The sequence below is a fragment of the Thunnus maccoyii genome, chromosome 21, assembly GCF_910596095.1.
Source record: "Thunnus maccoyii chromosome 21, fThuMac1.1, whole genome shotgun sequence".
Taxonomy (NCBI): domain Eukaryota; kingdom Metazoa; phylum Chordata; class Actinopteri; order Scombriformes; family Scombridae; genus Thunnus; species Thunnus maccoyii.
This window is the reverse complement of record NC_056553.1, coordinates 10,638,252-10,663,308: the sequence shown is the minus strand read 5'-3', so window position 1 is coordinate 10,663,308 and position 25,057 is coordinate 10,638,252. Positions and strand designations below refer to the sequence as shown.

The 25,057-nt window shown below is 40.6% G+C and overlaps 1 protein-coding gene across 3 annotated transcripts in view; it reads right to left on the bottom strand.

Moving 5' to 3' along the window:
* The window catches only part of ptprn2 (protein tyrosine phosphatase receptor type N2), a 149,867-nt gene that overhangs the window by 41,549 nt on the left and 83,261 nt on the right, over nt 1-25,057 (bottom strand). For all 3 annotated transcript variants that reach the window (XM_042399869.1, XM_042399870.1, XM_042399868.1), the window contains exon 12: nt 1,600-1,815. In XM_042399869.1, the coding sequence (XP_042255803.1) occupies nt 1,600-1,815 (216 nt within the window). The remainder of the gene's footprint in view (nt 1-1,599; nt 1,816-25,057) is intronic.

Genomic DNA, 25,057 nt, shown 5'->3' with positions numbered 1-25,057 from the left:
AGAGCAGGCATTATCTCTACTATTCTTATATACAAAATGGAAATAAATAGAAAAAGTGAAAGAAAAAACCCATATTGCCCAATTTCTGTGATCTTAGACATGTATAAATAAACACGTGTACGTCATTCTTATATCTGGGTTTCTCTGTTAAATTCAACATAATCCGTAAACCCCATTATGTTCGGTTTTGGGAGGCAAAGCCAGTCATTTCTTCAGAATTCATTACCATACTCAATTAATAACAGCAAGGGCAGGGCAGGCCAGGGAAAATGCCTTGTGAAAGCACATGCTATCTCATGATCTATCATAGTGATATTTCCCTCTGGAGCGCAGGGCCCTCTAAGCCCTGGTCTTGGATCAGCTTTGCCGCCGTCAGACTTTAATGATTAGAGCTATGAAGCGGTGCCCTGGGCCTTGGCCTCGGGGCAATATCCAGGTCCACCTCATAATTCATCCTACTTCTCAGCATCTCTGGAAAGCACCACGCTGTACTGGAGCAGAGAAATCGTTCCAGAGGCGGGCAGGGTGATGCAGTTAGCACCAGAAGGGGCCAGAGGAGAGACACATGGAGCCCAGAAGCACAGGTCGTGGGATTAGACTTCGTCTGTGCTCCCTCTTTCAGACTATGGATAATAAGAATGAAAACAAACCAAGAGGAAACGTCTACAGTGTGATGCTGCCATCTAATACAGTATCTCTCTCTCGCTGCACGCAGCTCTCCCACAATATCTGTCAAACATAGAGAACACACCCACACGAACGCCTGACAGAGCAGTTATCCCGTCCCTAAAGGTATACTGAGAGAGAACAGGTGTCATACATAACCTTAAATTTGCACAGTGGAACAACATGATAAAAAGATTTTGAAAAGAGACAAAATAATATAAACGCTACAGGCTGTAGTTTTAATATTTAAGAAAAAAAATGCATTTAATTTTGCATCTTTGCTTATTTTTGCTTCCCTGTGGCCATTGCTATGACACTGTACCACCCTTCAGCTTTTGACAGCAAAGCAGCCCTGTGAAAACCTGATTAAATATTGAAAATGTTAACGCGACATGCAGATAAATGTGTTCTGAGTGCCACGCTGGGCACAGCTGAGCCCCAACACTGAAAATCAATACAGCCCAGGCTGCCCGTGGCCCTGGAGGAACAGAGGGAATAGGTCACAGTGGCGGCCAGTTCCCCTGTCTCACACACACACACACACACAAGTACATGCATGCACCGCAGACGCACACACACACACGCACACACACAACTCAGGCAAGGGTGAGCATTGAATAATTGGATGCATCGAATATCTATTGGAGCAATCAGTAGATAATGCAAGAAATTAGGAGCTTAAAAATGATCAAACAAACTCAAAAAGTGACTTTGGTATTTAATTACTGCATTGCACAAAAAGAAAAGCAAGTCACTATCATACATCACCCAAAAACCATCATAAGAGGAAGTAGGAGAATCACTCAAACATACACATTCACTAACCAATCAGATAATCAACTGTATCCGAACAGAGTGTGTTCTTCCAATAGCAGAGTGCAGGATAAGTGTCCTGGCTGCTGATTGGCTCATAGCAAAGGGGTTTGGTCTAACCTGATAGGTTGCGGTGGCATCAGTACTGGTGTCAGTCCCCAGGCTGGCCAGCTTCTCCTTCATGTGGAGGTGGGAGCGCTGGCGCACGCAGAAGAAAGTGGCGGACACGGCCAGCGCCACCAGGATGAAGAGCATGCAGAGGACGGAGAGCAGCAGGAACTGGCCCGACTCCACCCTGGTCTCCTTCACCATGGGGATCTGGGTCAGGCTGCCCCTCTGGAGGACACACACAAACAGAGAGAGAACACACTGTCAGAGCAGTAAAGGATGCCTCTCCGTCTTTCTCCTGATTGATGTCGTCGTTTTTGATTTACAGCAACCGCCATATCAAGTCTGCAGTGCATCAATTTTCACTTGAAAGCTTGTCTTGGCTTTCCAGAGGCAAAAAAAAAAAAAAAGTGAAAAAAGAAAGCGCTGCCAGTGCTTCCTCACCTGCCTCCACTTCCTCTCCCGCTCTTCCCACCCACTACCGCCGTCTGACCAGCCCCAATCATTATCCAGCTCTAATACTGGCCTTATAATGCATTCAGACTCAGTCAACCCCTATTACCAGCCTGTCCAGTGCTGTGTCCACACGGAGCCCCACTATAGATATTTACAACCCCATTTAGTGCTGGCATGGGGCGGGCTGGCACTGTGCAGCTACAGGAGGTTGGGATACTAAAAGCTTGTGCTTAATTAGCTCCTCTGGTCCTGAGTTTGGCTGGATTAGGCTCTGGCCCAAGCCGCACAGCTAATGGCTACCAGGACTGGGGAGACACAGGCGGGCCCAGACCGGACCTTCATATATCCACCACCAGTTGAATACAAAAAGCCTTTTTCAAATATTCACACCCACACTGCATGTTAATTCAAACAGGGAGGTATAGCATTTGTTTCAGCACAGCAGATTTGTTTTTAATGTGCTGTAATATCTAAGAGAGACTGTTATCAGTGTAGGTTAAAGAACTGGCCTATGTGTTGATAATTGGTCCCACGGTGGGAAATTAACTTTTTAAAATGTGAACATCTACCAGCCACTGACAGATAAATGTTCATATTCACCATCCACTCAATAGTAAATCATTATTTTGTGTCTGAAATCTACCAGCCACTTTCATATTTTACCAGCATTTGGCTGGTGGCTGGTGCTAATTTCCCACCCTGACTGGTCCACTCATGGCCATTTACTGTAATGATAAATTCCCCGTGGGCCCCACTGATACAGAATATTTTGAGAGCATAACAGCAATAATTAGGAGCAATAATTGGGGGGGATAATTAATGATACCTGATATGTACTGTTATAGATTTCCTTTGCTGATTGCATAAAATATAGACAGCTTACCAAGTAGATTTTTGCATTTAAAAAACAGAGGGCAAATAAACTCTCCACAGTTTTTTGGTCTACTTCTATCTGCTTCATATATGCCAATAGATATACATCTGTTAAAGGGCAATATCAATAACTGCACAAATACATCCGCAGGCTCCTAATTGTCTGCATGCAATATTGAAAGATTAATGGTTGAAGTGAATCAAATCTGCAACATGGAAAAAAAAAAAAAAAAAAAAAAAATGGCAGAGCTCTGACATTTAGCCTGAGGGATCTAATGGGCCCCGGCTGAAGGATGGCTACATCTTGTTATACCATTTTCAAAACAAGACACTTCACCTCAGACCAGTAATAATGTGGTTTGACCTTGTGGCTCGTAATTGCCAATGTTTTTAGCGGTTGTGTTGTGATGCCCAAAGTCTTTTCGATTAGTGTGTTGGGCCTTACGACAGTTGCTGTTGATTGCAATTGCTGTGGCTCGAGCATGTAGTTTCAATCAACCATTAAGAGGTTAGACGACAACTGAGAGGTTTGAAGAGTCTCATATACGGGTACAGAGGGGAGAAATGGCCTCGATCCAATGACTCGTCTGCGATGTTGAGTGATCAAATGGACATACAGACAGCAGGAATGACATTTAGATGTGATATTGTTAATTTTCCTTTGCTGGAGTATTCCAATCATCTATGTAGTATTATCCTCTCTGACGCAATAACAGACAACATATAGCACCTGAAAAACTCACTTACTATTCAACATATTTAATACGGTCGACACAGCATGTCACATCGGAGAAGTGGTTCAAGTCTGTTGCCTCTAAAACCAAAGTGCCCCCTACGGACCTATTGGTTCAAATCTGCTTCAATCTATTTGCAGTGCTGACAATCTTAAGATATTTCCTTTTCATGCAATGTTTTCTTTATTCTAAAAAAAAAAAAAAAAAAAAAAAAAGTCTTATCGAGTTAATCAGAAATGTCGCCCTCTACAATCTGTGGCTACTCTTGAAAATATTCAGGTAAACACCTTAAAAGGAATAAAAAAGCATTTCCACTGTGGGAGAAAACACGCTTGAAATGCACTGCAAGCATAAAAGAGTGTTTGAAGGCGGTAATCGTGTTATGTTGTTGGGTGAAAGAAACCAGAGGAGATACAGAAAGAGAGAGAAAGAAAAAAAGAGGAGAGGGAGAAGGAGGAGATGTGAGGCTGAGAATTACCATTGTGGGCCTTTAGAGTTCTGTCTGTTAGCTTTTTTATTTATTATTTTTGTACTAATTTAATTTGATTTGAGGCCGGTTTAAAAAAAACAAACAGATTTAAGCAGACTAAATACAACATGTAATAGCAGCAATCAAGTAGTCAAAAACACTTTTAGCCAAATTTAATCATTTTTGAGTGAAAATGGCTTAAATTTCAAATATCAATATATAAAAATCAAAACCTAAATACACCAGATTAATTATTACCATAATTAGGAATTGCAAAAATATTTTACTATTTAACATGATTTTTATCTATTGGTAAAATGTTTGCATTAAAATTTAACATCGGCATGTCAAACAATCTGATTTTTCAGCCCTTGAATTCTGCTTCTAATCCAAATTTACTTTTTAAAAAAATGTCTTTTTATTGATTCCTTCAAAATCTTATTCAACACGTCTGCTCGTGTCTCTTGTGAGTATATATCCAAACTCAGTGAAGTTATTACTCTCTGCCTCTAACAGACTTTCCCCTTCTGTTTCTCTCTTCTATTCATGCTGCCCCGGTCTGGTGAATTAGCCAATCTGAGAGGAGACAAGGGGCAGATGGATTTCGGTGCTCTGGATTATTCAAATGATAGAGGAAAGGTCAGGCAGAGAGGTGTTGTTGGGGCGGCTGGCTATCCATTCACTCACTTCACAATACCTTAAGGAAGTACAAGAGGAAAATCCTCCCAAACACACAACTGCCAAACCTCACCAGCCCTAAATCCAGTTCAGGTTTCCTTGAAATAAAATGGGACTGAAAGCCCTGCGATTAACAAAAAAAGATTAGACGTGAAATGCAAAATTTAGCCTTGCTGCAACATTTTACAAGGATGCTTTTTTTTTTTTTTGGAGATATAGGAAAATACCAGCTACACCCAGAGCTCTATAAAACTGACTGGGTTTTGTAAATACAATACTGGTGGAAAATGTTTAGCCTATTTTTCCAGAGAAATCTGTAAACTCTAAAACACTAGGAAATAATTATTAATTTGAGAGAAAAGGAAATAAAGCAATTTGATATATTACCATTAAAACTGTACCATAAAATTTCAATTTCTATTCAGTCAGTATACTCTAGGCTCCTGTTAATAAATAGTAGAACAGAACAGAGAGAGCTGCTGCGTAATATTTTAATTTTAAGACATGAGAATTGCGTAAATCTTTGAACTAAACATGATTTAAATTAGTATAAATCATGCAAACACAGAGCGGGCTGAGCAGAGCTCAGTTCTCAGAGATTCATGAGTTGCAGGATGAACCTGCACAGAAACTTTGTCCCCTGCAGCCAGATGTGCTTACAGCAAACCACCGGGCTCAAGATCAAGTTTCATTATGAATTCGTCGATCATCTTACATTGAGATTAACTATATTTGCCTGCTTAATTTTCCGATGATGGATCATATTTTCCCCATTAGACTCGATCTCCAGCTGCCCTTCGCGGCAGAAAGGATGATACTAACAAAATGATGCTAAAAATATTCTGCAACACACACGCACTAAATCATTTTCAGTCACATCGGCTACAAAAACTCAGCTTTCTACGTGATGCTCACAAGTTTTCAAGACCGGTCCTTTGAGGCGCAATTTACCCATTTGACGCATTAAAACTTGCACACTGAATACGGCACAAAACAGGACGGATACACGTTAAAGCCAGGAGATAATTACCCAAATCCATGTCGCGGGGCAGAGCGCACACTTTGCAGTAAACGGAGGAGGCTGTGTCTTGTATTCCAGAGAGCATGGTTAACCACTGACGCCCGCCGCAGCTCCAAGAAGCGTTTGTGCGTCCCGGCCGCCCACTGAGTCCGCTTCTCCAAAAAAAGTTCCCCTGCGAGGGTCTCATGCGTCCCCCAGCGCCAACAAAAGACCGCGGCTTCAACACGAAGATGAAGAAAAAGAAGGAGAGAGAGAGAGAGAAAAAAAAAAAGGGAGAGTCGGAGAGAATAAGAAAAGGGAGAAGAATGTGGGATATGCCCGCCTGATTTTCCGAGCCTCGGAAGAATGTGCAGAAGCCCTACTAGTGAGTCCTTTCAGCGCCTCTGTGCCAATGAAAAGAGATGGGGAGGTGGTGGGGTTGGGTTTTTTGCGATCATTTAGTTAAGGCTGAGCCCCTCCTTATATTCAGCAGCTCAGGAGTCCCCGTCCATTGCACATGTCATATCCACTGGTTGCTATAGCGATGCCTCCACATGTTGTCGACAGTGAATGTTCAAGGAGCGATGCCTGGCTAATAGGCTTGCGGGCCGAGGGGCGATATGAATGGACATAGGGCTAGTCACTCATTTGTTGAGCTACTAGGGGTCTCTGTGTTTGGTGTGTGAATTGCTGTTTTCTCAGGCTCTCCTTTTCCTCTGCTCCCTCTCCCAGGGATTCAGTTATGTGAGCAGAATAAGGGAGATGGGGCAGTCTATTCTTCAAAGTAGGCTTTTGCATTCAAAGCTGAAGTGAGCACTATAATAAGAGGCTACCACACAGTACAGTAGTTGTAAACTATATGAATGCTGCATGGGAGATTGGGTTCTGACTAAAAAACGCTCAGCCTAAAGTAAATTGTGCATAATTGGCTAAGCCTTTTCTCTGCTTCGCTCAAAGATCTGCCGGAATAAAGAAAAAAAGAGAGGAAAATTGCAAGTTTAACAAGTTTTAAAGATAAAACTCACTAAAATGCTATCCTAATTAGCAATCAGTCTGAAAAAAAAAATGATCCAATGGAGAGCAACAGCTGCACTTAGCAGAGAGAGAGAGAAAGGGGGATTATGGAGAGCACTGGGAGAGAAAAGGAGAAAGAAAAAGAAAAGGGGCGGTGAAGAGAGGAGAACGGGGGTCCTGTCAAATGCAGATGACGAGTCTTGGGGAGGGGGGCTGTGTGACGGGGGGGCTCTACAGTTTATTTTTTCCATTCAGAGAGCACCCCCTCCTCTTCTCTATTGTCCCTCTGTGTGACAGCTGGAGTTGGCAATGTGAAGGGGAGAACAAAAACGAGCTCGCTGTCCAGCCTGGGTCCGTGGCCGCGTCGGACGCCAACCTACCTTCAAACGAAGAGCCAACCAGGCGGCCCGCAGGGACAAAATCTCAACTAGAACACACTCAAACTGACTCAACACATTTTTTAAAGCATCCAAAACATCCTTAAATGCTCAACCTAATATAAGATGCTGCTGCAAAACTGAAATTATCAGTGAATTTTGTTATTTTAGGCTGTAAAATGCGGCATCACATCAAAATCTGTTACAGCATAAAATAATGTTTTCTTAAAAATAACCAGTAAACTTTGTTCCTTCCTTATATGTCATTTAGTCACCCTAGGCGTGACACTTTTCACGTCATGCTCTCTGCACACTTGCATCCTCATTTATCAGGAATTATTCAGAACCCAAATTCTGTTTTCACTCCGCCTGCCAGAGGGCACAAAAATGGTCCGGCCACCCGCCATTCAAGGGGCAAATTTTTATCTTGCAGCTTTTAGTTCGAGCAAAAAGGAGAGAATTCTTTCTGCAGAGCTCACTGTAGCACTAATTCAGGATGGATGTGAGAGTAATGCATGGTGGGAGACTTTTATCATGACTGCCAGTGAGTGGTTTTTATTACTGGAAAGAAAGAAATAGTGGTTGAAGTTAATCCCCAAATCAGTCCCTACATGAAGTCAACCACACAATCATATCTATCCGGTTCACTGGTGAACTGTTCACTTTTTTTTCATGCAAGATATCCTGGTCATCCACCTGTCAGCTCTATCTAAATCCACACTCATTCAAACAAGGGTATTTTGACAGCACAGTGGATGATACAAGGCAAGAAAATGTCTAACCAGACACTATCTTTACCTGCTCTTTGAAGGAAAGCCTGACTTTGGCACCTGTTGTTTTCCTTCACTTGAACTCTGTGTAAATGGACACATTTTCACACATTTCAACCACTACGCTCTGCACAGTACGATTTCACAACTCATGTCGCATCCTCCAGCGAGGCCAGTGCTAATGGTTATCACACCAGGGAGGTTTGACGTGCATCGATTCACTCTCACAAGGGAAAAAAAAAACAAAAAAAAAACCTTACAAGCAGTCAAATTCAGAAACATACTGCAGTCACTCTTATGGTCACTGGCGATATCCGCTGTCACACCTGTGTGTTCCTGCAGTAAGTACCTCCTCCGGGTAACACATGTTCGAACAGTCGCTGTGAGTCCTGCAAGGCTTATCTGTCCTCCTCTCCTGCGCTGCTCCGGTGTTTGCCTCCATGACACATTTCATATTTCTAATAAAAAAAATGTAAAAAAAAGATGGAAAAGCGGCAAGCGTGTTTAAACAACGGCAGGAGGAGGTATGCTGTACTTCTCAATGTCGCTGGGAGAGGGGGGGATGAGGAATGTTAAACAAATGTCAGGATCAAGTACCTGAGATGGTGCATTTGTGTGTGAGTTGGGAAAAAGGGACAAACAGACAATAACTTGCTTGCTCGCACCGACAGGCTGCACGGTTTTGAATATATTTACATCTATGTGTGCAATCTAAATATACATGCACACAAAATATACAGCCACAATCCACGTAAGGTTGCTTTTGCACTAGCTGGACACCTCCGCCAGGATGCAGAGAGAAGTCAGAGATTGTAATATATTTGAGCAAACAGAAGAGAACACCAGCCTGCAGAGGAGAGGCGGGCATGCCGATCTGTAGCTGTAGTGGTCCACATACCAATCATGCTATAATGATATCAGTGAGAGGCTAATGCCATTTACAGCGCTGCACAAGAAACCAACAGCTGCAGCAACGTATACCTGCAGACTCAACCAAACATGTGATACCGTTACACCAAAAATAGTTGGGATTTCTGCTTGGCTCTTTGAAATAGGGTGCAATAAATTATTCATAATAATATCTGAGCAAGACTGTTGCTGCGGCTCCATTTGGGAAGGTGTTGGGAGGATTAGCCTCGAACTGTAATGCAGAGAGAAATATATGCAAAACAAAACACATTTGGGTGTTTGCATGGTGTTTTTTTTCTTTTTGTATCAGATCCACCAGCTGTTATTGTTAATGCTGAAGTGATATTACTGGATGTGTGTGAGAGAAAAAGATCTGGGTTTTTAGTCTTTTTTTTTTTTTTTAAATGCTCTATTTCCATCTTTTAACATTTATAATGAAACAAAGCTCCCATACAGGCAAAGGCAGTGATTTGAAGCCAAAGTTTGGTTTGACACTCTGTTTGGTTTCACATTACAGTGATGTACTTTTGGTATATTGTTAGTTGGTACACTGTAAATTGATTTTGCTGCCAGGCAGAAAATAGCACTTATATAGTGATAAAATATAAAAGGTGACACTATGCTCTCCCATCTTAACTCCCATTTAAACATCACTTAAGGTGCAAAAACTTGACAGTGAGCTGAATGTCTTAAATGCATAGTGTCTCAGCGTGTGTGTTAGAGGTAGAGAAAGAAGCGCCATGTTTCCTAATGGATGATGTTCAAAGACACGAAAAGGTCCCATTTCTGGGTTTTACTTGAATTGTTGTGTCTCATGCTCATCACTTGCTCAGAGAGGAACCATTCAAAGCCTGCGTGTGTGTCAACCATGTCATTCTGGTATTCTGGTATTTTCCCCAGATGAGCTTGTTCAAATAGGCCTCTTTCTTATGTGAACCCCAGCCCAGTCATTGCCCATGCCAAGTAGTTCAAAGCAGTAAACATCAAGGTAAATGCTATGCCTGTCATCTTAACTATATTTAAAGCAGAGAGGCAACCCACACACATGCACAACAATGCGCACTTCAAAAAGAAACTGTGTTGTGGCATCGTAGCCTGGAGTAGGAAATCACACCGTATCTGTAAAATGATAGAAAATTTAGTTGTAATCTATGAGGATGACAACAAAATGAAACATATTTAGTGCTCATTTAAATCGCTCTACATGACCAGTGCGTATTGTAGTTTTACTGATCACTTATGATCTATAGATTAAGCAAAAAAAAGAGCCAAAATAATAGACAAATCTGGATATAATGGTGCTAAATGGTCAATACAGCCAAAGCTTCAATTAAGTTTCTGTTGCTACACTTGTGAAGCTTTCTGTTTTCACACGACGCAAATGCAAACTTACAAATCTAAATTCTCTGTAATTTTTGAAACAATTTCAGAAAGAGGAAGAGTAACGAATCTTCTCATTTCTAGCCAATGACTGTTGATTTTGCAGACTGAAATGACGACTGTCGCTGGCTGATTTTATCAGCACTAGATAGATAATTGGCTCCATTAGCAGGATGTTCGGCTGACTTTCTAATGTTTCCAGCTGACTTGTATTTAAAATGATAACCCTGTAAAAGGGGTCTTAAATATGTACTTGTTTGCTACATACATGATATCAGGCAAAAAGTCAGCATCCTCACCAGTTGATGATCTATGTAGAAGACATGTACAGCGTTAAATAGAGAAAGAGCATTGTCTTTGTATTGCAGTGTAGAGCTAGTTAGTCCTAGTACATATAGTTAGTAAGTATGACAGGAAAAAATGTAAGAGCAAACTTACAAATTTTGTTCCAGACGGGTGTTTTAAATAGATTATATTTTCACTTTTAACTTAACGAGAGAAGAGGCTTTTCAGATGAGGACTAACTGATGCGTTTAATAACATAATGCTGTCTTGGGTAATGTTGGCTAGAGTTAAAAGACAAATTCAATAAAGAGCAGAACAACGCTGCTAGCATTACCCTAAATCTGACAGAACCCAGTACTGGCCTCCATAGTGGAAGTACTGGTCGTGAACAGGACTTTTTTTTTTTTTTTTAAAACGTAACCTGTAACCCCACAAAATAATGTAGATTAGATAATGATGGACTTGTTAATGATTACAGCTTGAAAGGATTTAATCCATTCCTTACACTTTTGCTCTTGTGTTTTTGGTTTTCTCTTCAAACTCTTCAAATGCACAGTATCGCTTTTAATACAGAACAACAAATTTAAAAAAAACTTAAATGTACTCAAGTCTTTTCAGTCTCTCCTGCCAATAACACTAAGAAAAGATCCATTCAGTGTTTATTTAAGCTGCTTTAAATTGAAGTTTTGATACTGAAATCGTTAATTCCAGACGAGACCAAGCCGTCAACTACATTTGTGAAAGTTAAGTTGATTTATTTAAACTTCTTTTCTTTGCTTAAGGTGCAGCCTGAGTTCCCAATTGGTGTTGTTTGACAGTAATGATCCTTTCTACCTGCAGCTGTGTTGACAATAGCAATATGTCTGACAAGGATAATGTTCATGTTTGCTAAAATGCCAGCCAAAATTAATTAAACCAAGTTACCAAATGGCACTCACGCCTAAAAACTGAAGTGAAGTCAACTCAATATCAAGTGATGATGTTTGCATTGTTGCTTGAGACAGTGCAAATTACACTCAGATTTACATTAATCACAATGACAAGAATTATTTTCGAGATGTAATTAGTTTTTGATGAGGGATATTACGATACTGTTGGCGAAAAGTCATTAGACACCAAATAAGATGGTCAGGTCCAGAATGTGATCCCAGTTTGCTAAAACACAACTCAATCTGAAAGGTAATTGAAGGTAATACTTCATTCTATTGTGTGAGAAGATAAAAGAAGTACCACCACTAAAAATCTCATTCGACACGTCCACAGTCAAAAACAGCAAGGAAAACACCAAGGTTTTAATTGTTTTGTTTGAATAGAATCCACACTACTTTTAGACTATTACGTTCTCAGCAGGCTTTTTTATCTTGGGGAGAGATAAAACTGCAATTAATTTTGAAAGGGGGGAAAACAGTGAGACAATACATCAAGTCACACATGAGTGGTGGCAGGCAGGGATATGTGGGCTGCCGCAGAATAACAGAGGTAGTCAAAGGTAGCATTCATAATTGAAACCCCAGTCACAAGAGACTTAGTGGGCTGGGAGACTCTGATATTGAGACTGACAGTAAAGGGACAAAGAGAAATGTTCAGAGGAGAGCACAGAGTGACTCCATGGGTTCAATAGGATGTGTCCTCTCCACACCTGGGTCTACATCTGAAAGCCTCTGGAATGCAGTATTTCTCTATGGCTGCTACAGCATAGTTCAGTGGTGCTGAATTAAGTCATCCAAAGTGTTAAAATCCCACCACACTCAAAATAAGGCTGAGATTAATTGTATTTTTTTGGAATACTAAAACTTTGGTACCTATTTCTTACAAGTCAATGTACATTTCCATTGTTAAAAAGTGCCATTTGAATAATAAGAACCAACCATAAACAACGGACAGAACGAAACAACAATTAGGAGTTGCTACTGCTGCGAAAAGGAAATGATCCCTCTCCAGCTTCCCACTGGCAATTGTGATTGATGGGGCGAAACCAGAAGCACTGCTGTTGGGAGTTGAATTAATGCTGGATGAGTGCTTTTCCCCAGCACCATCCAGACAGTCGAATTAGTGTTGCCACTTTAACTGATTTTAGCGATAGCAGCACGAGACCACCAGAGCTGCAACAATTAGTCGATTAAGCGATCAACATAAAATGAATCCCCAACTATTTTGATAATCGATTAATCGTTTTGATACATCTTTTAAGAAAAAAAAAATCTCTAGTCCTCTATGACGGTTCACTGAATATTTTTAGGTTGTGGACTCTTGAGGTTGCACTTTTGGCCTTGGGAAACTGATTGTTTCACCTTTTTTATTTGACTAAACAAATAATCAACAGATTAATCAAGAATGAAAATAATAATAATAATAAATAAGTATAAGTTAGTTGCAGCCCTAGAAACTACATGATATCAGCTTGATAATGGTCAGATCCAACAGATGTGGGGTGTCAGGAACAAAAAGGAAAGTTGGGTGTGACCATTTGTCAGTTTGTTCCCTGTAGTGTGTCGGTAGAGAACCAGTTGGAAGGTAACCAGAACGTACGACTAAAATGTCATGATTTGTTTGCCTTCTATTGCCTTCTTCGTCATTGTCTACATGGCCATCAGTGTACTTAAAATAAATCTGGCATGTTCTCATGGCCTGTTGAACTGCTGTTGAAACAACGGCTTGCAATCCATGATGGGAGCAGACAATTTGAAAGCTCCTAAAGACAAGAAGCGAACCAGAAACAAGTATCCTAAGTGAAAAGCCAATCACATGACACTATTGGTCACTTGATGGGCAGTGGGTGAGTTTGGCTATCCAGCCTGTGCAAATTTTTGGTAATCAAAGCTTCTTTATGGTCACATTTCTGCCATTTTGCCAGTGTGAAAACAACAAATTCGATTTTGTTTGCCTCTGAAATATGATTCTTATTTAAATTGCTCCCATTAGAATGACTCTCCAGAGATTGGAAGATACTGATTCTTCCAGTTACGATTAAATTAATACAATATACATTTCTGATCAGACTTGATTAACTTTATTGGACAACCAGCGCCATGTGTCTCCGACTGTATCCGGGTGTTGCTGGACTCGCAGCATATTGAGGCCGCCTGCCTGAGCATACGCCCCGATGATCAGCTATGGCTTGTGTAAGTGAAGATATAGATGTTGAACCACAGGAGGCAGTGTGTGATAGGCTAAGGGTCATATCCCTGTAAATGCACACAGCCACAGCCTCATAAATTCTCATCAGTGTCTTCATTAAACATTTTCCCCTGTTATCACCATGACAACGCCGGCTCAGCGTGCGCCTGCGGGGAGAGGCGTGTGTGCCTGTGTAACCCCGGGGGTTACTTAGGGGGTAACTTGGCACAGGCGCCGACACCCCATACCTCTCCTCCAGACTCAATCTTACCATAGGGACGGAGGGGGGGGGGGGGGGGGGGGGGGGGGTATTGTGAAGTGGCAAGCGGCCAGGAACGCTAGATCTGTTCCACGGCGATCTCACTTGACAGGCACTGGCTGTGTCTGGACTGGAGGCAAGCGCTCTGATTTCTCTCTTTAATTACTGCTAATCGGAGGAGCCGCAGCCCATGCTAATGAAGCCACACCAATCAGCTGGGGGAGAGTCAGGGGCCTCGCGCTGCAAAACAATCCACTGCACGAACACGAGCTGACACTCTGCCTGCCCGGTGCCACAGCCTCCCTGCGTGTCTCGCTGTTTGTCTGTCTCACAGCTCCAGCTTTATAAGAGTGGTCTGCCCTCGAGCCAAAACCAAGCAACTCGTAGAAAGAAACCTCTGTGAATCCCTAATGAGACCGCTGCCACAGCTGTAGTACGGTATCAGCCGCCCGTTTGCCACTCACATCTCCAATCGCTTCACACCACAACCCCTGACAACAATACAAAGTATGGCTGATCAGTAATACTGCAGGCAGAATTTATTATGATTTATGTCAAGATTTTGATGGCTCTGTAACATAATAATACATTGATGGCTCATTATTGTAAATGCATATAATCAATCTAGCCTATTTTCACCCACAAACATAATTACACTGTATGCCTTTTTGTGAAGCTGTGATGATGATGTCTTTTTTTCTCCTTCTTCAAAGTGAATAATGTAATGAATTGAGGCTGACATGTGATTGCATGTGTTCATAGACACGGCTTGCCAGGATCTTTTTGCCTTTTGTTGTTTCCAACAATTGAATGTAATTCCATCTATTAGTTCTTGATGTTGATGAAACTATTTAAAAATGACATCTTATGTATTCTTTTTCCTCAAAATTATAACAGATTGGTCCAAAAGTGGGAGATGTTTTGTATGTTCGTTGATTTTTGTATGTCCTAGATGAAATGAACGAATGTAGGAGACAAATCAAGATGATATGATTACATCATAACTGACTGACATTACTGTGGTGTGTGTTTTTAAGCTGCCTACATGTAACTGTACACTGCTTTTCCTGTCTGTATGTTGCAGGCTTGGTGTACTTGTATCAGCTTCTGTTTATGAGCAGATAATCCTATTTTTATACAGGTATCCACCTGCTCCGCGTCGGGTGTTAGCTGCATCTGTGCATTTGCCGCTAACACCCAACATGACGGGCATGCCTGTGAATGTAAATAGGTACAATGGCAACTATGTACACACGGACATGACTGTGATGTGTAAAGCGAAAATCCCATCACAGCAGGTTCACAAGCACACTATCAGTGTCTGATCTTCGCCATTGCTTTTTACATTCTCATGTATGTCACATTTGCAATGATTGCATCATATATTAGCATGAAAGGAAACATATATTACAGCAAACACATTAAAGAAATGTCTTCAGTTCATGGCTAAAGGGGCTAATTAGTTTCAGTTATTGAATGCTGTCAGACTAATGGTTATTAGCTGAAATTAAGATCAAATTTCTGCAAGTTTACTCAATAGTTTTGATTTAAATTTAAATTCAATATAAACTTTAATATATACTTATTTAAACACCTATTTTGAGGAAGATATCATCTGCAGGGACCTGATAGATGAGTAGTTGTCTAAACTGACAAAGCAGGCATAACACATAGAATATATTTGCCATTTAAAATGTTAATTACATGTCTTAAGACTGCAGACGCTGCCAGGGCCATCACAAAATAATATTTTCAAGCAGTGAACACAACCAGCAGATGTAGAGAAGCCACTTAGCAGCAGAGTGGTCTAGTTTCATTTCATGCTTTATCACCACAGATGGAAGATATTTACACACCCTCCCAAGTCAAGGTCATCATATAAAAGACCATAACAGCTCATCAAGCAATTTAGTTGACCTTGCGATGCAGAGAGTAACTAGCAGTTACAGCAGCATACACAATTACAGTCAATTAAAGTCAATAAAAGATGATATGACAGTTTATTACATTTAATTTACTAAGAGCAAAGTGCTTTCTGTATTGTGCGCTCACTGATAATCAATAATTAATCTACTGTTTCAAATCAACCACAAACTCAAAATGTGGTGTTTGCTAAAAACACTGATTTAAGTGTTTAGTTACGACTACTTTAAACATCAAAATAAAAGAAAAGTGACTATATTTTTAGATGTGTAATTAAATATCAAACCCATGATGATAATTGATTAGTACTTAGGATTACATGCCGTTTTACAACCTTTGCCTTATTACTACAATAAAATGATCATGGAAGTATTCAGAAATCATAGTTTTTTGATGTACATTCACTGTCAACACTCTTCTTTCATCAAAACATTAATGCTTTTCTGACTAGTAAACTATACAAAGCTGAATTTAGTCAAACAAATGCAACTGCCCTAATTTTGTTGTGATGTCAAAAAGAGTACCATGGGCCACTGGTTAGCCTGCAGCAAGGGCTTTTCCTGCTGCTGTCAGTGCTAAGGTGCCAGATATGCTAGGCAAGTAGCTGCATGATAAATGGCAGAAGGTGAGAGCTCCGTGGCCGGGGCTGGGAGCACCCTGCCCCTGCATCCTGCTGCCAGTCCCTTGGCATGCAGCTCGTCAGGCCAAATGGCAGCCGTATCCCCCTTCAACGCTGACATTTAAAACCTCCGCCATGCTATCCAGCTGTAACCCACTGCTGCCACTGCCAGACACCAGTCAACAAATTACCATAAACAGCCAGCGCTTTTGTTCAAACATGTGTGGCAATGCATTGTTTACGATGAAAGTGCAGGATGTGCTCATGGTGGACCGTATCATACCTTTACATTAAAGGGGACACATGCTTTTTGTTATTTTTATAATGTTATGATGCTGGATGTCTACGTTAAACATGGTCAATATTCCAAAACCTGAGGTGAACGTATGTAAAATGTTCCCTGCAAGTCAAAAGTCAGGGCTTCAGCCTGATCTGAATGCTTCATTTGCAATGTTACCTCTACTTCCTCCTTGTGATGACATCAGATTGTTCGCACATGCCCACAAATGGCCGTCTGTTCCGTAGCCTTTGATTCTAAGGTTGTTCCATGAGTTGTTTGCGTTCGGATCAGATGTGGGCTCAAACACGTACAGATGTATTTGAGTTAAGTTTCCATTTTGAGTAAAGAACAAGAAAAAAAAGTAAAATCCAGCTACTACTGTTTGTTTCCGTAGCCTAACCAATCAGAACAAAGTGGGCTCATCGGGAGGGGGGCCTTAAAGAGACAGGAGCTAGAACAACCTGTTTCAGACAGAGGCTGAACTAAGGAGCTGCATAAAGGACCAGTATAACTTAAATAAGGAGTTTTTTGAACTGTAAATCATGCAAAGGTATTCCAGGAGAGCCCCAGAATATAAATATAGACCTGGAAATGTGCGTGATACGTCCCCTTTAACATGTATTCATTTGGACGCTTCTGTCCAAAGTGACGTACAAAAGAAGTACAATCCAAGCAGCGGTAGATCAAAGAGAAACCGTTGAGAATACGTGACGCAACACTCAGTTCAATGTTCCACTTGACACAAATGCCACAAGGTTGCGGGTAAAGTAATACATAAGTGCATATCAAATTTCATTTTTTGAAAGACAGATACACAGAGAAGGATGTAGAGACAGAGGGAGAAAGAGCATACATTAGGTGAAGTATGTCTTTAAGCGATTTTTGAAGACAGAGAGGGATTTTGCTGACTGAACTGTGTCAGTGTGCGGTAACTCGTTCAACCACCGAGGGACCACATGAGAGAAGAGTTTGGATTGAGATTTCCGGACTTGTCGTTGTTGATTTGTAGATTGTAGTGAATGAAAAGCCTCATCAACCTGGATGAGAGAGTTAAAGTGAGAGCAACAGAGAGCCAATGAAGAGTGATGAAAAGTGGAGTAACATGAGTTGTTCGTGCCTGGTTGAAGATCAGACGGACCACGGCATTTACCTGCAGATCTAAGTTACTTTGAATTTGTCGGCAAATGAATGCGCACAAGTAAATAAAAAAACAAGAACAAAATCTCAGCCACCAATTGTTTGTCTAAACACGTCTGCACTACCAAATGATTGATTGTAGCATTATTGTGTTATGACACTATAAATTGTAACAGAATAATTAAGATAGCAGGTCCCACCCACAAATACAAGTCCATATCTGATCTATTTTCACTCATTCCATATGCTTTGATTTCCATGTAGTGCTCATTTTAAGCTGTAGTCTACCAAGTACAAAAAGAATTTAACAGTAGCGTATAATTGTAAAGCTGTCCTACGCAAGCACAAGCCTTCTTCCTCATTACATCTAGCTGTGAGGCAACACTGCTAACCACTGAACAACCTTGAGTATTTGTGGGAAATGCAGAAAATCACCGACTGAGGAAGAATCCTAAAGTAAATGTTTGAAAGCCCTGAACATCACAGATTGATGATTTATAACAATCTAAGTTTTCATCAGTGGATTTTTGCTTTAATTTGATCTTAACCTCCATCCCACCTGCAAGGCCACCTTGGCCTTGATGGGTTTTTTTTTTTTTTTTTCAGGAAGAGATGAGTACACCCGAAGGAAAAAAAAAATCCCTTATTTAATACCTTACAAAAGGCGGAGGAAATGCCCTTCAACAAGCTGAGTGAAAAAATACCACTGTCAACTATAACCGTACCGTATTTTTAACAAAGGCAGCAGAACATAAAAGAAGCAAAAGGTAGGAGAGTAAACACTTTACAATCTGGCACTCATTAAAAACAGACAAGTCCACCCTTACCCGGGAGAGAGCACACGTCATGATATAGAGAGAGGCAAATACCAAACTGCATGGCATGGTATCAAAGGCATTTCTGCAGTCCAAAGGTCAGGTGATGGTAAAAGGTTGCTGAGAAACGGAGCTGCTGGACGGTCTTTCATCAGTGGGAGGCAGCTGGAGTCTCCAAAGAGGCAGTGTTACTCAGGGCTGCAGGCACAGTGGGGCTGCTCCAATATGACATTTCACATCCAGATCTGCCACAGTAATGGCATTTTAGCCACTTTTAAAACAGCCAGATTGGCCTTCCTGCACTGTTGAAATTTTATAGGTGGCAATTTTTTTATTGTTTGGGTTTATTACAGTGTCTGAAGGAGATTGGATAGGTTGTCAATGTGGAAAAGGCAATTGAGGGCCAATGTGGAATTGATTGGCTGATACAAATACACATAGTATAGACAAACACACGCACAAACAACACAAGAATGGGTAGAATATACTTTTACCCTGCAGCGCAGCCAAGCCACCCTCATTTCCACTGAGGAGCAACAATCACGCTTAAATGAGAATAAGAGATCTAGAAATTAACATAAAAATGTATTTTTCTCATCTTCTGATTCTTTAAAAAAAAACAAAAAACACAGCTTGAAAAGCCAACATGGGAAAATATGTTTTGAAGTAAAGCATATACCCATGCCGTTACAAGATCAATTTGTACAACTCTTATATCACAGTTATTAATTTATTTCTGTCTGTTCTCTCTAGTAGGAAATGGACAATGCGGTTTTCCTTTGAAGTCCTCGCTGAAATTATTTGTCCCGTTCGCTCGGAGGAATTGCATTTGCTGATGGTTGCATACGGTATTTGTTATTAAGTGGTATATGCTCCAATATTCAGGCTTTGTTAGATTAAAGGAAAGCAAAATGCACTGATATTGCCTGATAACCATGCGCATAATATAAAAAAAAAAAAAAAAAACTGTGGAAATAAATATTCATGTGAAAAACAAAATGAAAAAACAAATTTTGTTGAATCCCGCTGAGCTCATTGAGGATGATGCACAAATTTAGTTTTTGTTGCTCAAGTTTCAATTGTATTTTATGATGACATATAAATGACACATGATGATAAGATGAAGGGATATTAAACCCACGGTAAATTATATTTAAATGTCCATTTTTTTTTAAACACAAGCAATTGTCGACAAATAAAAAAATAGGTAGCACAGTTATGTCTACATCACTTGAATGACAAACCATTACGATACTGTGTCATAGTGTATGCAAACTGAATTATGTAGATATTTCAGAAAAAACATGTGAATATTCTTACTGTACATCAATTTGCAGCTGTCAAGTTGAAATTGCAGTGCAAAACAGGTTGGCCTAACGTGAACTGGAAATTGTATATTTAATAGCCCAAATTGAACAATACATACTGTAATAGATTCAAACTTCATGTACGATCGTATTTTTCTGAGAAAGGCTATCAGAACATCTTCAAATAGATGTGCTCCTGCATTAATTATGGCGCAGGATATTGAAAGGAAAGCCTTCAAATCCATGGTGAGGGGTCATCATTACATGTGACCTTTCTCTGAGATGAGTTTTGCCTCTGTGCCTCTGCGCTTATTTCTTTGATTAGAAGTATAACATGAGTTTTTTCGACCATCATAAGACGGTGGCATTCTCCAACTGTTCCTCCAACTTGACCCACCACAGGATTATAAACTACTGTTTATTTCACCTGCATCCACTTCAATTATGTAGCTACAGGGATCAACTGAGATAATGTAGTTTTGCTGCAGCAACTTTGCTAAGAAAACACGCTCACACACATAAACAGTGAGACACGTGTCATGAGCATGCAGAGAGAAAGAATAATGCACTTAACCCTTATTAATATAAATTAGGTGTGAAGGACAGTCAAACATTAACACTTTGCACATTTACCGCATGTTTATGCATGCGTACACACACAAACAACACACTCAGCCACAGTGCAGAGACTCCCTGCCAGCCATATATGATTTACATTTAGTGGTTGAATTATCAGTTGACATGCAGCTCAGGGAGTTCTGTGCTTAATGAGTGCCTCTTCACATAAGCAGTTTGCCAGAGATATCTCGAACATGAGACCGCTGTCAAAATGTCAATGAATCTCAATTTAACTACCAACTTAATCACATAGGGACCATCTCATACAGGAGGGCCGAACGCGTTGACGCATTTGAGAATATTGGTGTGAAGAGAACAGAAAACTGGGACTGATTTACACATGTGCATCTTAAAATGTTTTAGGAGTCATTAACGCTAACTGTTCAAAGCTATTTCTAATTCAGCAGGTATATTCAAAACTATTTTGGTGAGGAAATTGTTGATGTGGAGCCCGTGCTACATAAGGCAATATTTTCTCAGCTTCAGTGAAGGTGGAGTTCTGTCATCTCAGCTGTCAGAACTTTTGTATACTTTCTATTTTTTTTAAATATTTAATTTCTAATCTAGAGGAAAGCTTCTGCACACTCATATCAGTGTGGATCTTTGCTGCTTTTGGTCATTAAGACCTTAATCAGGGCAGTGTTGGCAGAGAAATATTTAACCTCAGAAAATAATTTGGAGATTAAATATCACCTCACAAGTATTAAGTAATATTTAAAGGTCATTAACAAGTGGATAACTCAAAATTGCAGTGCACTAGAGGCTACTATTTCCGAGCTTTAAATATGCTTGATTTCTCTCCTCAGGCGTTACATACAGTATGAGGATTGTCAGAGGTTTTTAAAATATTCTGTGTGTATTTTTCCGTCATTTCTAACCATAGCAATCGCTTCCAAAATACACATCTGACTGACATGCCCCTCCCTTTCTAAAATATCTTTCTGAGCCTCCCTTTATTCCCTCGTTTCTCCTCTCCATGCTCCCCACTGGTAACAGCAACGCAGTGTCTATGGCTGCCAGCGAATGCAACCCTTTCGCCTGGTGCCTAGTCGCTAGTCTCCAGCGTGGAGGGTGACTCACCGACCCCCTCTTATCTTCCACACTTTAAGTGTCTAATAATAGCATGGATATATGTAATGTATGTATGGTTTCAATGCACTATGAATACAGACAGTGAAAACCGGTGAGTGGGGCCAGTGACTGCTAAATCTGCAAAGAGGCCACGTCAACCATGAATTTTTTTCCACTTCACTTCCCTTTTCTCTGTCTCCCCCCTCCTCCTCCCCTCCCCCCCTCACAGTTTTTCACACATTTGCAGGACTCATAAATTGCTGTGAGAAGACCTCCATTTGCCTTTTGGGTCTCCACGAGAGTGCAGATCCCACTTGGGACTTGGCTGTTAATAACAATGATACTCAGAAAATACATTGTTTACGCCCCACACATACATACATTAAAAACAAAGTAGTCATTTTTTTTTGTTTTTTCTCTTCAGGAAGCCGACTTCCCGGCGATCTATAATGGAGTAGATATTGCTCAGCCTATTGATTGATGTCTCCTTCCCCCCACTTTGACATTTGCTTATCCTCGCCCGCATCTACTGCTATTGACGTTCGCTCTATCTGGACATCTTCCTAAGCTGTTTTGTCATTTGTCACCTCTTAAATAAAAATGGAGGGAAGGAGGGGAGTTGTCAGTGATAAGACTTAATGATACCAACCACAGTGATGGTTTTATTCATGCTTGGGGAAAGTATCCTGTCTGCACTGAGGCATAGCACCTACTGTGCTTTGCTTAATTTCTCACTTTATACCTCTTATGGATCCACTGAACAATTTACCCAGCATATTTCTATTTTTGCTACTAATAAGCAGGGTAAAGAAGACCCATTCTGCAACCTCCAGCATGCAGTCACTCATAACTGTGGTCAATTTACTGCAAATTTACTGAAAGCAGGCTTTTGGTTTAACACCTTTTAAACTAATGTATTTGAAGAGCCCACTCCACAGGCTCTCCTGTCAAAAGCTTCTATTTTCCCCAACTTACCCTCAACTCTCCACTTCTTGGATACAAACTGGTGAGATCAACACATCCACATTAGAGCTGTTGCTAATACATGCTCTCGGAGAGTTTTCAGGGCTAATACTTTGCCAACTCTCTTTTTGTAGTACAGTAAATGCCGTGCTTACTTAACATGCATTTCTACAAACAGTCTGGCGCAGATTTTCTCCCCATGAGGTGGAAGACAGACTCTTCCTTTCCTCCCTCCCTCTTTCCATCCATCCCTCCCTCACCCTGGCTCCTGCAGAGAGGCTATTATTGCAGCTAATTATCTACAAATAGGCCCAATATGACAAACACAGCCCTGTACCAGTGCTGGCTAAGCGCAGGAATCAGTCGGAGTGGGAATAAAAGAATGAAAAGGAGGCGAGGAGAGGCAGACAAAGAACAGGACAAAAGTCACCGTGAAGAGAAAAAAGGAAAAAAAAACCTGAATCAGAGATAATTGAGAAGAACGTGATAGAGACACAATGTGGAGTAAGATGAGAGAAAATGTGGTGTTAAAAAAGATATAAGTGGTAGGCAGATGGGCGAAAGAAAGGCAGTGACACCAAAAAAAGGGAGACAGCATAGAACGGGACTAACACAGGAAAATGATCTTGTCTATACAGTGTGTGACGGTTGTTGCCAATGGCAACTGTCCTGCGATGCACAGGCCACATCCATTTAGCTCCCAGCATGCCTCATGATCAGGGCAGCTCAGGGGTCTAAGGCTGTCTGTCTCATTTCCATAAAGAAACTCATTTACCAGGCGAGCATGGAGGGCTATGACGCATCAATGGGTGCTTGATTAGATCCTTACCTCTGATACATATGAATATTTATCAGTGTTGAATGAATACACATTTACTCTCCTTTCATCTGGATCATCCTGAGTGTCCTCCTGTTCTCCTCTTAATTTTTTCCAATGAATATGTCACAAGAGCATCAGCGCTCCCCTACAAAGTGACAGCACTCAAGATAATCTGCTTATTGTTGCTCTGCGGCGATAATCAACACTTGCTTTAAGTTTTACAAAATGCAGCGGGCTTTTGTCTTGTTGTGTTTTATTTGCCATGGTGACAACAGCTCTTAGAGACCTAAAGAAAAATGAATATGCGGGGACGATAATCAAAGCAAAACACTTAAAAGGATATGTGCAAGGGCGTAGGTTTGGTTTTAACTCTGATAAGGACATTTTTTGTCGGGCGGTGAAAATAATTGTGTATGTGTACTTGCTCTCTATCACGCTTTTTCTATTTCATCGGCACATGTGTGCACACACACATAAAGAGTCTGACTCTGCAAATTTTACTTTACTGAATATGTATTTGCTGACTTGCCTGAAACCGGACTTGTATGATGATTTTTTTCTCTGATTTTTACATTTCATTTTCTTGATAGACTACTTAACTATAAATCTGAGACCAACATTAATATTTAAAAATAACATATCACAGACTGTCACAATAAATAAGTAATGTGCTGCTCTGTAACTCGCTGCTGTGAGGTTTTCACCTGAGATTCTGTCCTTTTTTTTCAGTTTGTGGATTTGGGCGATACAACTCAAGAGTTTCATGACAGAGCCACAGTGATGCTCAAACTTATCTTTAAATCATCTCAAAAACTTCTATTTGTATTATTTTTTTATTCAACTCCTGAATTTATGGCTAGAGCTTTCACTGTGACATCAGAGCTCACCTGAAAGGCTGCAGCTCACCTGTCTGTGTGTCTCTGTGCTGCTCAGGATGCTGCTGACAGGATTTTTATAATGAAAATGATGCCTGACAGTCACAAACAGATCAGTTGGACAAGCTGTGGCTAATTTAGCTTGTAAATAATGTTTTAATGACACATATGCAACAATAACTCTCTTGATCCACTCATGGAAAAGGGGAGATATGGCATTAAATACTAAACATTTCTCCCACTAATTTCAACACACAACATTCTTATTAACTAAGCCCATCTGTTACTGACACTTTGGTTCTTCTTTAAAAAGGACCACATGTCTTAATTTGCTATTGTGAGGAATTTTCTCTAACACTAATAAAGTCGTTTAATTAAACAGCATGTCTGAGCAACAATCACAAATTAACTAACAACACCTAAGGCCTGAAATAAAATATAATATCAAATGATCTTAGTTTTGTCCACTGATCTTCAATTCTGTGACATTTGGAACATTTTAACTATAAATACTAACCGCTTCAGATTCTCCACTTCACCGACTCCACTACTGCTGCTGCTGTCGGGCTGCTACTAGTCAACAATGCTTAATGCAGCTTGAAGTTGAGGGTTGCCAGATCATCAGGTCGAGTATCCCCCATATCCTGCTCTTACACTCTTTATCATAATAGCACACTTTTTTGCAGAAAACACCCAAACCTGGCAACTCTGCTGAGATCTT